The 16,207-nt window shown below is 40.4% G+C and overlaps 1 protein-coding gene across 6 annotated transcripts in view; it reads right to left on the bottom strand.

The window, feature by feature from the left end:
- Positions 1-16,207, bottom strand: part of PHF8 (PHD finger protein 8) — a 90,347-nt gene that overhangs the window by 34,971 nt on the left and 39,169 nt on the right. For 4 of the 6 annotated variants that reach the window (XM_057718055.1, XM_057718059.1, XM_057718056.1 and 1 more), the window contains exons 12-18: positions 15,459-15,548; positions 13,275-13,577; positions 12,405-12,508; positions 7,820-7,998; positions 7,434-7,519; positions 6,790-6,923; positions 5,882-6,195 (exon numbers count right to left, since the gene is read on the bottom strand). In XM_057718055.1, coding sequence (XP_057574038.1) covers positions 5,882-6,195; positions 6,790-6,923; positions 7,434-7,519; positions 7,820-7,998; positions 12,405-12,508; positions 13,275-13,577; positions 15,459-15,548 — 1,210 coding nt within the window. The remainder of the gene's footprint in view (positions 1-5,881; positions 6,196-6,789; positions 6,924-7,433; positions 7,520-7,819; positions 7,999-12,404; positions 12,509-13,274; positions 13,578-15,458; positions 15,549-16,207) is intronic. The other 2 variants (XM_057718057.1, XM_057718058.1) reach the window with 2 other exon arrangements.

Raw genomic sequence — 16,207 nt, 5'->3', positions numbered from 1 at the left:
TACCAATGCAGGCGACATGGGCTCGAGCACTGGTCCAGGAAGATCCCACATGCTGCAGAGCAACTAAGCCTGCGTGCCACAGCTGCTGAGTCTGCGCTTTAGAGCCTGTGAGCCACAACTACTGAGCCCATGTGCCACAACTACTGAAGCCTGTGTGCCCAGAGCCTGTGCTCCGCAACAAGAGAAGCCACCACAATGAGAAACCCATGCACTGCAACGAATAGCAGCCCCTGCTCACCACAACTAGAGAAAGTCTGCATGCAGCAAAGAATACCCAATGTAGCCAAAAATGAATAAATAAATAAATAAATTTATATTAAAAAAAAAGAAACTGTGGTAGAGGGACTTCCCTGGCTGTCCAGTGGGTAAGGCTCCATGCTTCCACTGCAGGGGGCATGGGTTCGATCCCTGGTCAGGGAACTAAGATCCTGCATGCCACATGGCGCAGCCAAAAAAACTCAAAAAACAAAAAGAAACAAAACAAAACTGTGGTAGATCCATACAATGGAATACTATTCTTCAATAAAAAAAGAACAAGCTACTGATAATGCAACAACAAGGATGAATCTTAAAGGCATTAAGCTAAGTAAAAGATAACAATCTCAAAATAGTACATACTGTATAATTCCATTTATATGACATTCTGGCAAAGGTAAAATCACAATGATGGAGAATAGTGGTTGCCAGGAGTTAGGGGCAGAGGGAGGGTATGACTACTAAGGGATAACATAAGGGACTTTGGAGGGGTTCTGTGTTCTACTCGTGGTGGTGGTGGTGGTGGTGGTGGTGGTGGTGGTGGTGGTGGTGGTGTTTACAAAAATCTAAGTGTGTGTATACCAACAGAGCTAATTTTACTTAATGTTAATTTAAAAAATAAAATTAAAAAACCTTTATCAAAAGGGAAAACAGACTGAAAATAAATGAACAGAGCTTTCAACTCAAGATTTTGTACAAAGAACATTAAGAAAAAGGAATAAAATGAAACCAGAAATTAACAGTAAACAAACACCAAACACCAGAGAGAATTAGTAAATCATCAAATAAACTAGACAAACTATGTTAAACACCACAACCTAATACAGCTAACTTCAAGAAGGAAATATCAATTCAAAATCAGTAATTCAGTAATCAGTAATATAAATCACCATTAGTAAATTAACAGAGAAAAACTATGTGTTTATATTAAAAGATGCCAAAAAAATCATTTGATAAAACCTAATTCCACTCTGGATTTTAAAACAAAAACCTCTCAAGCTATAGATAGAGACTCCGCCGAACTTCATGTGAGTAGTCCACCAGAGACCTACAGAGCCCTATGTACTGAGTGGACAAACACTGGCAGCACTACCTTTAAAGTCAGAAACAACACAGGGATGCCCCCTATCACCATTACTACTCAGCACTGTAATAAAACTAGAAAAATCTAGAGGTATGAATATCAGAAAGAAAGGGTATTATGGGCTGTGTTTTCCCCCCACCTTATAATTCGCATATTGACTGTATTTGGAGATAAGGCTTTGAAGGAGGTAATTAAGTTAAAATGAGACCAGTAGGATGGGCCCTAATCCAATCATCTGCAAGCCAAGGAGAGGCCTCAGGAGAAAGCAACCCTGCTAGTACTTTGATCTTAGACTTCTAGTCTCTAGAACTGTGAAAAAAAATAATTTCTACTGTTTAAGCCATCCAGTCTGTGGTATTTTGTTATGGCAGCCCTAGTAAACTAAGATAGGGGATATAGATCACCTACCTCAAGAGCCCAAGACAATTAACTGAAAAACTAACACAACTAATAAGAGTATAGTAAGGCAATCCAACAAAGAACCAATATAGAAAAATCAACTATTTTTCTGTATACTAGCAACAACCAGTTGGAACACATAACAGATAAAAAGATGCCATTTTCAGCATTATTTACAATAGCCAGGACATGGAAGCAACCTAACTGTCCATCGACAGATGAATGGATACAGAAGATGTGGAACATATATACAATGGAATATTATTCAGCCATAAAAAGGAATGAAATTGAGCTACTTGTAATGAGGTGGATGGACCTAGAGACTGCTATACAGAGTGAAGTAAGCCAGAAAGAGAAAAACAAATACCATATGCTAACACATATATACGGAATCCAGAAAAATGGTACTTATGAACCTAGTGGCAGGGTAGGAATAGAGATGAAGATGTAGAGAACGGACTTGAGGACACTGCGGGGAGGAGAAGCTGGGATGTAGTGAGAGAGTAGCATCGACATACACACACTACCAAATGTAAAACAGATGGCTAGTGGGAAGCTATTACAGAGCACAGGTAGATCAGCTTGATGCTTTGTGAAGACCTAAAGGGGTAGGATAGGGAGGTTGGGAGGGAGGCTCAAGAGGGAAGGGATATGGGGATATATGTATATATGTGGCTCTTTGCTGTACAGCAGAAACTGACACAATACTGTAAAGCAATTATACCCCAATAAAGATTTAAAAAATTAAAAAAAAACTATATGATAGGTAAAAAAAAAGATGCCATTTTCAATAGGAACCAGACTATAAAATAAAATACCTAGTAATAAACTGAAGAAGAGATATACAAGAAAGCCTGAATACTAAATAGAGACAGACCATGTTTGAAGATAGAAGGACAAGATGGCCTGTTCTGTGACTGCTCAAAGGCAAATGGCAGAATGACAGCAATGTCATCCAGAAGTTGCACTGATTCAAAAGCAATTTTCTCTGGCATGTTGTTTGTAACCAATCAGTGGTGAGTCTTCTCACATTTCAGAGAAAATCTTAGCTATATATGAAGACCTACACACAAAAGCTAAAAATCCTGCAACAGTGCCTCCCATCAGAGGAAGGGCAAATGGTGGCTTTGTTTTCTACAAAATTAAGCTCTGGTGGGAGAGGAGGATGGTGGAGAGTGCAGATGAAGAAGTTGTGAAGACACTTCCCCCTGTGTTTAAAAACAACAAAAAAAGACTGCTGATGACTAGGCTCTGGATCAGATTTTAATTTGATAAAGCTGCTATCTATCTTAAGCAAATGCCCTCAAGAACCTACATCTGGAAGGAGGAAGCCTGAGCCCAGGCAGAGTGACTACTGACTACAATGCTGGGTGCGAATGCCAATGGGCTCTAACTGGGCAAGGATTACTATTAGGACTGTCATTATCTGGGCCAGTGTTTTGGCTTCAAAGCCACAGAGATTTTGAGGGGTGTGCCCCTTTCTTTTTCTTGTAACCCCTATTATTTTTAGTGCACAAATTTTCAGGACATTTTTCAGAAATGCATATATCCCATTATAGCAGAAAGAGCTCTGATGAAAGATGTCAGTCTCCATAAATTAATCTACAAATGCCATGCAATCCTAATTAAAAAAATCCTAATAGGATTTTTCATAGATTTTGACTAGATTCTATAATCCATCTGGACTAGAAACAGCTCAATAATGGCCTAGAAATTCTGGAAAAATAAGAACAAGTAGGTGGGCATCTCCTTGTTAAACTGCCATTCTAGTGTTGCTGGGCAAAGGAGGGAGGGAGAAGCAGACAGAGTTTGAGTGAGTTGTTTGTCCTGAGGTAGGACTAGTTATACCAGGTCCAGATGCCTTGGCTACATGTCAATGTGATTGTCTGCTGAAGGTAAGATGGGTAGCCAGGGAAACTTGGCAACAAAATAAGACTAATCACAGCTCAATCCAGGGATGATGGGCTTGCTGAACATCTGTGTTCTCCTCAGGTTCAAAGCAAGTTCTGCAGAGGGGATTTGCCCCATCAGACACAAGGCCTATAGTAACTAACCTATGAGGTAGTGCCACAGGAATGGACAAATTGGTTTTATAGAACAGAATAATATTAATAATATCTAACACACAGCACTTACCATGTGCTGGGTAATGTTTTAAGTGCTTTATGTACAATTTATTTAATCCTCACAACAACCTATGAGGTAGGTACTATTATCACAGAGAGGTTAATCAGCTTGCCCAAGGTTACATACAGCTATTAAGGAACAGAACTGGGAATAGAGTAGAAAAACAAATCCAAGGAATTCCCTGGCAGTCCAGTGGTTAGGACTCTGTGCTTTCACTGCCGAAGGCGTGGGTTCAATCCCTGGTCGGGGAACTAAGATCCCACAAGCTGCATGGCCACCCCACCCACGCAAAAAAAAGAAAAAGAAAAAAAGAAAAACGAATCCACATATATATGGGAATTTAGTTTAGGACAGAAGTGGAACTTCAAGTCAGGGGGATAACTGATGAACTAGTTAATAAATGGTATTGGGGCAAATGACTATCCATGTGGAAGTTAGATTCGTACCTCTCACAATTCACAAAACTTAATTTCAGAAAAAAAGGTAAAATTTTAACTTCTATACAAGTTTTAGGTGAAAATATAAGAAAGTCTTCATACACAAAACATAAAATACAAAAAAATTATTGATAAAGACTATGTAAAAACTGAAATCTTCTACATGCTAAAATATACCATAAGTAAAATTAAAATACAAACAGACTAAAAATATTTTTCAACATTTGCAGAATATATAAAAGACACTCCAACAAATCTAGAGTATATGAAGAACTCCTACAAATCAATAAGAAAAACTAACATCCTAAAAATGAGTGAAAAACTGAATAGATAATTCACAGGAAAGGAATACGAGCCAATAAACATATAAAACAAACTGTGACACCATTTTTTACCATCAGATTGGCAAAAATTGAAAAGACTGATAACATCCACTGTTGGTAAGGCTGTGAGAAAACAGGTATTTCTCATACACTGCTCATATACTGACCCTTTTGGAGGGAATTCAGAACTATTAACATTTATTTATACATACCCTTCAATTCAGCAGGTCTAGCTACCTTAGAGTCATGTTAACTGGAACATGGGCACAAAAGGTTATTTACAAGAATTTTCACAACAGTACAAATTAGAAACAACCTAAATGATAATCAGTAGGGAATAGTTAAACATATGATGGTACACCTATGCTACAGACTATTATGCAGCAGGTAGATAGATCTCGATGCAATGATGAAGTAGATCTCTATGTGCTGATGTTGAAAGATATCCAAGCAAGTTGTAGAACCACACACACTAAACGAAACTATACCTCTATCTATTTATGTCTGCATATGGGTGTAAACACAAGAAAATAAAAGGTATACATCAAACGGATAACAAAGGCTACCTGTGGGTACCCTTCCTCAGAGGAGGAAGAGTGTTAGTCAAAGGAAATTTTTGCTTTCTCTGTCTTGTTCTAATTTTTGGTCAATGAGGATTATTTTTTTAAAATATTAAAACAAAAGCCTACATTAAAGTCAGCAGCACTATACAAAAATGTGCTTTATATACTATAGTACTCAATAAATTTTACTTTAAAAAAAAGGAGTCATCTATTAAATGTGAAAAGCCCACTGAAAAGTCATCATATATTTTTGCAAGGGATGAAATAAATGACACATAACACAAATGATACAGGTAATGGAAGTAAAAAAATAGGCAAGAGGGAAAAAAGTGTTACCAGCAGTGAAGATTGGACAATGCTAAAAATGGATAATAGCTAACTATAATAGCTACTATTTTTTGAGGGCCTCCCATGAGCAAGACACCGTGCCAGGTGCTCTGCACAAGCATCATCTCTAATTCTTACATCAACCTGTGAGATATCCCCATTTTACAGATTAAGAAAATACGGCACAGAAAAACCAAGTATCAGGCTTAAGGCCAGGCCTTTGCTCGCTACAAGCTGTCCTGGATTGGATTTGGGATTGAGATTGGGGCTTGGGGGGAGCCCTCCTGTCCTGGATTGGATTTGGGATTGAGATTGGGGCTTGGGGGGAGCCCTCCTGTCCTGGACTCAAGTGCTTAGTGCCCTTACTATACTCTGCATCCTTGAAGCATGCTCCCAAGCTGTCCTGTTCATCGAGACTGGCGTTCTCCTCCTCCTCCTCGCTCTCAGTTCTCCAGTATGCTGGCCGCTTGATGGGCCGCTTCCCTGGGGTGCGCTGGGAAGCAGGACTGCTAGACACTGTGCCCAGCCCACTGCTGGAGCTCCCACTGCTTCGGTCCTGGCCCCCGGTCCACCAGGCCTGCAGACTGGAGGTAGCTGGTGAGGACGATGAAGACTGCAGGTTGGCCATGCACAGCATGCCCTGGATGGCCTCCTGAGTGCTGGGAGAGGCAGGGGCCTCACTGCAAGGGACAGAGGAGAAATGCTGAGGGATTTTCTCTAGTTGTCAGAGGAAATCAGTCATCAGAATAGTCAGGGAGAAGGGACAACGGCTGCTGGGGTCAGGGTGGGAGAAAGGAGAAGAGAACCATCCCAGGTGAAAAACCAGGAACCAAACTAAAGATCAAAATAGTATCAAAGACTGTTTTCATAAAAAGGCCAGTCCTTCTTGACTCAAGTCTCTCCACAGAGAGCAGGCAAAATGGCAAAAAAGAGGGGTGCACCTCTCTTCTTGTCCACCCACACTGCATTCTTTCCTTTTTTAAAACAAGGCCCAGGGAAGGCTCAGCTCTCCTTCCATGCCTCTTATAACTTCCAAAGAACCCCAAACTCATTACCCTTGAAGTCTGTATATCCTCTCTCAGTCAGGTCTTAAGTACCTCGGGACAGATTTCATGTCTACTTTATTCTTTCAGCCCAAATGCCCTGGCTAATTTTTTGTCCCTTTAAATGACTCAATTAATATCTACTGATTGGCTGACCGAGCTCTTTGGGTGGTAGGTGGAGGGGTGTGTTGTCTGATCACCTAGAAAGGGGAGATCAAAGCTAGTACTCACGTGAGGGCAGCATAGTCAGGTCCCCCCACCTGCCTGCTGGCCTTGAGCAGATCAAGAATTCCACCGGCTCCACTCCCATTTCCAAGCTTGCCTTCGACCCCTTCTACCATGTCCTCATCTGTTGTATAGTCCTCCTGTTGGAGAAAAAGAATATCACCTCAGCTGCCCAGGGTTTGTCTGGTAAGGCCCCAATACAGGGTTGACAGTCTCATTCCTGATACTAATACTAATAGAGCACCAAGTATCTACAAAGTACTAAGCAGAATATTTGTTCTTTCATCTTAATCTCCACAGCATCTTTGTGAGGCAAGTCTAACTCCCATTTTACAGATAAGGAAACTGAGGCTCAGTGAAATTAAATAATTTGTGTAAAGTCACAATCAGATATTCCAAACTGGATACTCTTTCTGCTACATCACACTGCCTTTTATTCTACTCTATATTAAAGGATTTTAAAAATATTTCAACTAAAGTATAATCTTCCACTTATATGTTCAGGAGCACTTAGCACACTATCTTTCACTTTATAAATATTTAGGAACTGAATGCACAGGATGTCTCCCCCACCCTCAACTAGAATGACAATCTGTATTCTATCTACGCAACCAGAATGAGCAGAGACTAGAAACAGGGCGGGTTCCTACCTCAATGTCAAACTCAACTTCTCCTGGTTCACGGACTCGGTTGGGGTCAGAGCAAGGCTTCGCACGGGGCAACTTTCGGGGAAACTCTAGAAAGCAATAGAATGCACTTATCATGAAGCTAAGATTAGCATCTAAGCCAAACACGCAGGGGAAAGAGAATAAGACTATAACTTTCCTGAAAGTAATGACCACAGACGAGTAATTTAAGGAGGTTAGGAGTTAGCTTATAAATCTCTAGAGCTAAGGATACATGAAAGCCTACAGAGCTGGTAAATCAGAATGTCAACAAGCTCAGGCCTAAGATCTTGAGTCTATCAAATGGACCAAAAAAAAAAAGAAAAAACCCGAAATGGGCAGGGCAGGAAAGAAAAAGAACAAGTACACACTTGGTCTTATTATCAGGGTCGCCTTCTCCTTTCCCAGTCTCTCATCAATCTGCAGTTCATCATCTGAATCCAAGTCAAATTCATCCTCCATCACCTGTTCTGCCACAAGCCTAGCCTTGTCTGCCTTCTTCGAGATCTTGGCTCGCCGAGACTTGGATAAGCTCTTTACCCTCTTGGTACTGGAGAGAGAGTGAAGGAGAATATAAAAACAGTCACACTCGATGGTAATTCCCCCCAAATTGGTCTACAGAGTCAATGCAATCCTATCTAAATCCATCTAGTTTTATAGACATTAATAAGCTGATACTAAAATACATATGTGCAGACAAAGGATTTAACATGGCCAAAACAATTTCAAAAAAGAACAAAGTTGGAGGACTTCTACTACCCAATTGCAAAATTTACTATAAAGCTACAGTAATCAAGGTAGTGTGATAGTGGCATAAGGATAGACATATATATATCAATGGAACAGAACTGTGAGTCTAGAACTAAACCCTTAAATATATAGTCAAATGATTTCTGACAAAGGTGCTTAGGCAAGTCACTGGAGAAAGAATAGTCTTTTCAACAAATGATGCTGAGATAAGTGCAAAGAAATGAATGTAGACTTACTTCATACATACACAAAAATTGTAAATGTAAATGTAAAAGCTAAAACTATAAAACTTCTTGAAGAAAATGCAGGAAAATAGCTTTGTGGCCTGGGATTAGGTAAAATTCAAAACATTTGTGCTTCAAAAGACACAATTAAGAAAATGAAAAGACAAGCCACAGACTGGGAGAAAATATTTGTAAATCATCTATCTAGAAAAGGATCTGTATCCAGAATATTTAAATAACTCTTAGAGTGCAATAAAAGACAAACAAAACCAATTAAAAAATAAGCAAAAGATCTGAATAGACATTTCTCTAAAGATGTTTTATAAATGGCCAATAATCACACCAAAAGATGCTCAGCATCATTAGTCATTAAGGAAATGCAAATCAAAACTACAATAAGATACTACTTAATATCCATCAGAATAGCTGTAATCAAAAAGACAGACAATAACAAGCATTAGTCAATATATGGAGACACCCATAATTACTGGCAGGAGTGTAAAATAGTAGATGCTTTGGGATAAATGTTGGCAGTTTTTTTTTTTTTTGCAGTTTCTTAAAAAGCTAAACAGAATTACCATATGACCCAAAATTTTACTCCTAAGTGAGAAAAAAAAACACGTCCACACAAAAATTAGTACACAAATGCTCATAGCGCCATTATTCATAATAGCCAAAAAGCATAATCAATCCAAATGACCATCAACTAGTGAATGGATAAAAGTGGTATATCCATACAATAGAATACTATTCAGCAATAAAAAGGAACAAATTAATGATACATTCTTCATCACAGATGAATTTCAAAAACATTATGTTAAGTGAAAGAAGCCAGACACAAGCGACTACATACGTATGATTGCATTTATATGAAGTGTCTAAAAAGGCAAATCTAGAGAGAGAGAAAGTAGTTTAGTGGTTGCCTAGGCCTGGGGAAGAGAACCAGGACTGACGAGTGTAAGTGGATATGAGGGATCTATCTGGTGTGATAAAAATGTTCCAAAATTAGATTGTGGTGATGGCTGCATATTTTTTAAATTTACTAAAAGTCATCTAATTGTACACTTAAAACAGGTTAATTGTATGGTATGTAAATTATACCTCAAAAAGCTGTTAAAAATATATAAGAAAAAGTAGAAAGAACTCAAAAGTGGATTAAATAATCCTGTTACACATGGTAAACAATATTAACCAGTACAAACTGATCAAATATGCCTTACAGTTAAGAGAAACAACTTTCTGGCAAATCAGTACACCTGACACATTCAACAAATAGTCATTTGGTAAACTGGCTTTTAGTGAATTAGCTGTTTTCTTCCTCTTAGGGTTGCTGGAAGGATTAATGAGCTAATGTAGGGACTGGCACATGGCAAGTGGCCCAATGGAAGCTAATCTTATAGTTCTCTGTGCCTCACTTTCCCACATTAGTAAAATGGGGATAACAACACTTACCCTCAGGGTTGTTGTGAGGACTAAATAATGTATGTAAATGGCTAAGACAGAGTCTGACAGAGCAGGTGCTCAATAAATAGTAGCTATTTAACCTTGATCTTTTATTAACTTCTAATTATGAAAAATCTCAAACATATACAAAATATTAAAAAGTCCCATATACCTATGACGCAGCTAAGTTTCAGCAATTATCAACACACAGCAAATCATGTTTCACCTACACCTCAGTCCCCACAAGACACGGCATTATTCTGGAGAAAAGACCAGACATAATATCATATCGTCTGTAAATATTTCAATACCTTGACTCCCTACAGTCACTTAGCAGCCGCCTCTGGCAGGTGCAAGGAAGTAACAGAAGCAGCCCAAGAAAGACTGGTGAGGAAGGAGGAAAAATGTCTCATTGTGCCATTATAGGCTGGACCCTTAGGACTCTCAATTTTCTCTTCCCCAGCAGACCAACCATGGGGTTCTAGACAAAGCCAACACTCAACAGTCTCTCTAATCTTATTCTTCAGTAACTATGTTCTCAAATCACAAGGATAGCTCTGCTGTTTTCAAAATCTGCCCTGCCCTCACACTCCCTTTTCCCTTATTTCCCAGCCAGGCAGACCTACTACACTCACCCTTGGGATCTGAAAACAAACTTTTCCTACAAAAAGGCTGTTTTTAAAAAGTATCCTGTCGCTTGTGTTCCTACACTGTTCATACTCTGTACTTAACTCTTGACTGCTCCTGTCTGGTATTCTGAGTGTCCAGATGATACCTTTTACTGTCTTCCTCTGCCTCCCTACATGTTGGAGGGTTTCTGATGACCTACTTAGCTTCTGGCCATACCCACAACCACTATCATCACCACTACCACCATCATTTTCCATCTTCAACTTCATCATTATATTTGTAAGAGTGACCATTTATTAAGCACTTACTATGTGCCAGGACCTGTGATAAGCACTTTATATACATTACTTCATTTAGTCCTCCAACAACCCTAAGATAAGTTTTATCTATAGGATAGATAAAATGAGGACAGAGAGGTGCAGATACGTTAATTAGCTTGCCAAGGTCACATAGTGAATACATGTCAGAGCTGGGATTCAAATTTGGGATTGTCTGATTACCAAGCCTGAGCTTTTTGCCAAGATGTGCTTCTATTTTATTCTTTTAGAAAACATTCTGTTAAAAATTATTTTAAGAGGACTTCTCTGGTGGTGCAATGGTTAAGAATCTGCCTACCAATGCAGGGGACACAGGTTTGATCCCTGGTCTAGGAAGATCCCACATGCCATGGAGCAACTAAGCCCGCGCACCACACTACTAAGCCTGTGCTCTAGAGCCCGTAAGCCACAACTACTGAGCCCACGTGCTGCAACTACTAAAGCCCATGCACCTAGAGCCCATGCTCTGCAACAAGAGAAGCCACCACAATGAGAAGCCCACGCACCACAACGAAGAGTAGCCCCTGCTTGCCACAACTAGCAACGAAGACCCAACACAGCCAAAATAAATAAATTAAATAAAAATTATTTTAAGTAACATGTGCTTACTGTACAAAATTCAAATGCTTTTGAAGTGAAAATTTCCTCTCTTGCCTACCCTATCCTACTTTCCAGAGATAACTACTGTTACAAGTTTGGTGTGACAAGTATAAAATATGTAACAGATATATTTATTTACGTGAATGTGTATAAACATCTCTGGAAAGAAATCATTGACACTGGTTTTCCATGGGGAGGGGAACTGGGGAACAGAGAGGGGTGTGAGCAAAATTTTTCACTATGTACTCTTTCACACTTTTTGAATTTTAAACTGCATGAATTAAATTTTAAACCTCTTCAAAAAAAGTTAAAAATAAAGAGAAAAGTCTATATGTTGCTTTTTTACACACACACACATGTGCAAACATATCTTTTTTAAAAATTAAAATGAACTATTGCTATATATTATCTTGCAACTTGATTTTTTCACTTAAAATATGTCTTGGAAGTCTTTTCACGTCAATAGATATTAAATTCATTCTAAGTTACACGGTATTCTATTTCATAGATGTACCGTAATTTATTTATCCAACCCTTATTGATGAATGTTTCCAACTGCTTACTATTACAAACAATGATAGCGTGAACACTGAATATTTCTCTTTACACACCTGTGCAAATATTTCTGCAAAATAAGTTCCTGAAAATTGAATTGCAAAAGGTATATAAAAAACTAATGCTCTTAACCAGTATGCTACACGAATTTCTATTCCTGCCAACAGTTCTGATCCACTGACTTGCTGAAATTTCTAGAACTTACACAAGATTTTTCTCAGGATTGCCAATTAGTTTCAGACCTCTTCCCCTTCCCACCCCCAACACTACCATGGTTCTCTGTACTAAGGAATGTTATTTGATAATATCTGGGTATTTCCCCAAGTATAGTCCCTCCCTCACCCATGTCCCAGCCTTAAGTCTCAATTCCATGCCTTGTCTTACTGGCATATTGCCACCAACAACCCCAGCATCTCTGCTTCTTCTCCCCACCTCACCTGCCATTAGGCATCAATAGGGCCAGTGGGCCTTCACTTCCATCAACATCCAAGTCTGGCGAGTCATCATCTGAGTCATTCAAGCAGGTACCAGTGATGTTGAACTGCAGGAGGAGGAGGCTCAGTTGTCACCTGTCTGGAACTCCCATGTGAATCAGAATGACCAGTTCCCTCTGGTTTCACTGGTTGAATTCACTGTCAAAACCACCTGAACCAAGGCCTTCTGTTATGCTGTCTCCCCACCCCCAACCCAAATGATCACAGGAGCAGAAGGTTGAGAATGTATAGGTGGCTCAGGGGAAACCTATTAATCTTGTAAAACATGTTCCCTAAAAAGAGGGTGGAGCATCTTCACATGCCCATGGAGGGCACCATAATCTTGAAGCAAGGTAGAGCCCTGGAGGAGGGCTTTTCTCCAGAACCTGTTCAAGACTCCAACCTGCCACTCACACAGCATCTTCTCAAATGTCATTCCCACCCCAGCATTTCAAGATTCAGCTAAAGTGTCATGTTTTCTGAGAAGAGCTCCTGACCACCGCCCCTACCCAGATAGAATCATCCCCTCCCCTGTGTCTCAGGGTCCCACACACACTCTTGATTGTGGCATCCACAACACTTCATTGCACTCATTTCTTTTTATGCCTATCTTTCTCACTAGCCTGTCAGCCTCTTGAGGGTTATGTCCACAGCACCTATCACAGTGCCCAGCATAGACAAGGTCTCAATAAATGCCTGTTAAATGAGTGGGACTGGTAGTCAAACACCAGGGGCCCTAAGGGAGGTGGGAGGACAGGAAAGCCTGTCCCTTTGATACCCTGCTCTTCCAAGGGACCCAAAAGGGTTGGGCTGAACCCAAGGGCCAGCACCCACCTTTGCTTTCTGGGAAGAGCCTGTCTTCAGTGCCTGATGATTGTATGTGTCCATGAGATTATAGCTCAATTGGCCAGCAGGCCCGAAGGCTGAGCTCTCCTTGCCCTTTCGCTCTGCCTTCTTGAAGAATTCCTTGGGCTTCAGGCCTTTCTTCTTTGAACCACTTTTGGAGGGCAGTGACAGCCTGGACATGGATACTGAAGTGGAATGGGCTGGCCTGGTTAAGGGAATGGAGCCAGCTGGGAAGATCCTCTGCAGCCCAAAGATATTGCTCGTCTTCCCAACGTTCTGTTGGAAGATATCCTACAAGAGTGTTAGTACATGAGGGGGTTAGAGCTTACTCAAGGGTTCTCTCTATACTAAGAGCAGAGGTCTGTTCATGGCACTGGTGGTACTGCCATGAAGGGGCTTAAAGATGCTCCACATGTGCACTTATGCACACCCTAGTTTTTGCACAATAAGTCATCAGGAACTTACTGGGTGGCAATTCTTTACCCAGCCATTGAGGAGTAAGGAGAAGACGAGCAGAGGAAAAGCCTAGCACTACTAAAACTGGAGAGAAAAGACTCCAAGAGCAGCTGACATGAGACAGAAAATAACTGAGTACTAAAATGTGTGATTTCAACTCTAAGGACCACATGATTTGAGAGCAGGAGAGAGGTTCTAGTCCTAATTCTGTTACTAGCTAGCTCTGTGACCATGTGTAAGTGATCTAACCACTCTGGGGATCTGTTTTCTCAGCTGTAAAATTAAAGGGTTAGACTGGAAAGATGGTTTTCAAAGACGCTCCGTGGCTCCTTTGAGCTTCTTGGGAGGAGCTCTGGGGATTGGAGGTAGGTAGAAGGCAAACAAGAGGAACAAGTGGAACGCTAAGCCTCCCACCTTCATCCTATTCATAGCAGTTATGCTTTGATTGCTTGTATACATTGAGCTTCCACATAAGATCTCATTTGAAAAAAAGGATTTCATTGCTTCAAAACATTTGAAAGCCAATGAAAAAGATATGATCCATATCTAAGTCCTCTTCCAACCAGCCCAAAGTTCTGTGTATACAAAACTGGTTTAAGTGGGAAAAGCCAGAAAAAAGGTAGGCCTTTTAATTAAACCCTGAAATTCTGATAGATGGAAGTGGTGGAAAATGAGGTAGGAGGTGGGCAATGTAAGCTATGGTGTAGGCAGTGAACCCATGCTGCAAGAGGTAAGGTTAGAAGCCCAACTTCCCAGTAGCTCACTCTGACCACCCTTCAGCATGGATTCAGTGCCTATATCCTGGGCGCTAAATGGAACCTTACAGCTTCTGAGCTAAAGAAAAACTGAAACTTCCTCAAGTCCAATTCTCCTCTGGTGCCTCTGCTACTTCACCAGCCCACACTGAGTTCTCTCTTCGCTGCAAAGTCTATTAATAACAATGGCTCACATTTATTGAGTACTTACTCTGCCAGGCACTGTGTGAGGGGCTCTACATACATTAGCTCTTAATCATAACAAAACTCTGAAAAGGTGGTGTTATCTCCACTTTACAGGTAAGGATACTGAGGCTCTGAAAGGCTTGCAAGTGACAGAGCAGGAACCAGAACTCAAGTTTCTCTGAGTCTCTTACCACTACACCTTAGTGCCTCGTGGTATATGCCACCTGTTGAAACATGGCTTTGTAATCATCTTCAACTCAGGAGAACTGTCATTTTGTAGAATGCAGAGACTGAGTCAAATTATTAATAACAACAACTACTACTATGACCTCTGCCACCCACGACCACCATGACCCACTATCAGAATTTATTGAGCAACTACTGTGATCCAAGTCCTATACTTTGTGCTCAACCTGTATTAGCTTATTCAATCCTCTTAATAATCTCTCAGTAGTTATTAGGTTATCCCCACTTTAGAGATGAGGAAAATGAGGCTTAGACAGCTTAACTTTGCCCAGGGTCCTCTACTAGATTGTGAGTTCTTTGTGGGCAGGCACTGTATTATTTATCTACCCTAAGCACCTAGCCCAACATGTGGCACACTTGAGGCACATAATAATTATCTGAATGAATGAATAAATGAATGAATGAATAGGGCCCTTGGTGGGGTCTTCCCAATCCTTCCCTTGAGCTCTCGTGCCAACTGCAAAAGCCTGCCCTGCCACTTAAACCTTGAGCCCTTCCCAAACACCTCCCCTGCTCCCACACTTCTTACTTCTACCAGGCGGATCTCCCTAGCCAGATCTTTAATGAGCTGTACGGTCCGCACTGTCTCCGGGATCTCATCCTCGTGGTCTGGCAGAGCCTGTCAAACAAAAGGCATGAAGAATAGATCCACACATAAATGAACAACTCATTTTCAACAAAGTTACCAAGACAATTCAATGGAGAAAGGGTAGTCTCTTTAACAAATGGTACTAGACTGATCAGACATTCATATGCAAAAAAAGAACCTCATTCCATATCTTGCACCAGACATACACACAGACTCAAAATGGATCATAGACCTAAATGTCAAATCTAAAACTATAAACTTTTTAGAAGGAAACAGAAGAGAAAATCTTTGGGACCTTGGGTTAGGCAAAGATTTCTTAGGACATAAAAAGTATGAACCATAAAAGAATAAAATGATAAATTAGACTTATTAAAAAATAAAAACTTTTCGTAGAGAAACAGTTAAGACAAACCACTGGCTGGGAGGAAATATTTGCAAAACATATATCTGATAAAGGACAGTGTCAAAAGGTGTGAGTAACTTAGTTGTGGGCTTGAACCACACCCCTCAGAAAGTCAAGAACCTCAGCAAGATCCCTGGGGACAACCCAGCCTCTCCATTTGTGAGGACAGAACTCAGTGCTGAGCAGCTACAAGCCCACGGATAGCCCAACAGCAACCCAGGGAGAGATTTGTTGCTTGTCTCTCTTTTAATTCATTTGCAACCTTATTTATCAATACATCTTTATG

This window comes from Hippopotamus amphibius, chromosome X (genome assembly GCF_030028045.1).
Source record: "Hippopotamus amphibius kiboko isolate mHipAmp2 chromosome X, mHipAmp2.hap2, whole genome shotgun sequence".
Taxonomy (NCBI): domain Eukaryota; kingdom Metazoa; phylum Chordata; class Mammalia; order Artiodactyla; family Hippopotamidae; genus Hippopotamus; species Hippopotamus amphibius.
The sequence above is the reverse complement of the archived record's forward strand: the minus strand, read 5'-3'. Positions and strand labels throughout refer to the sequence as shown.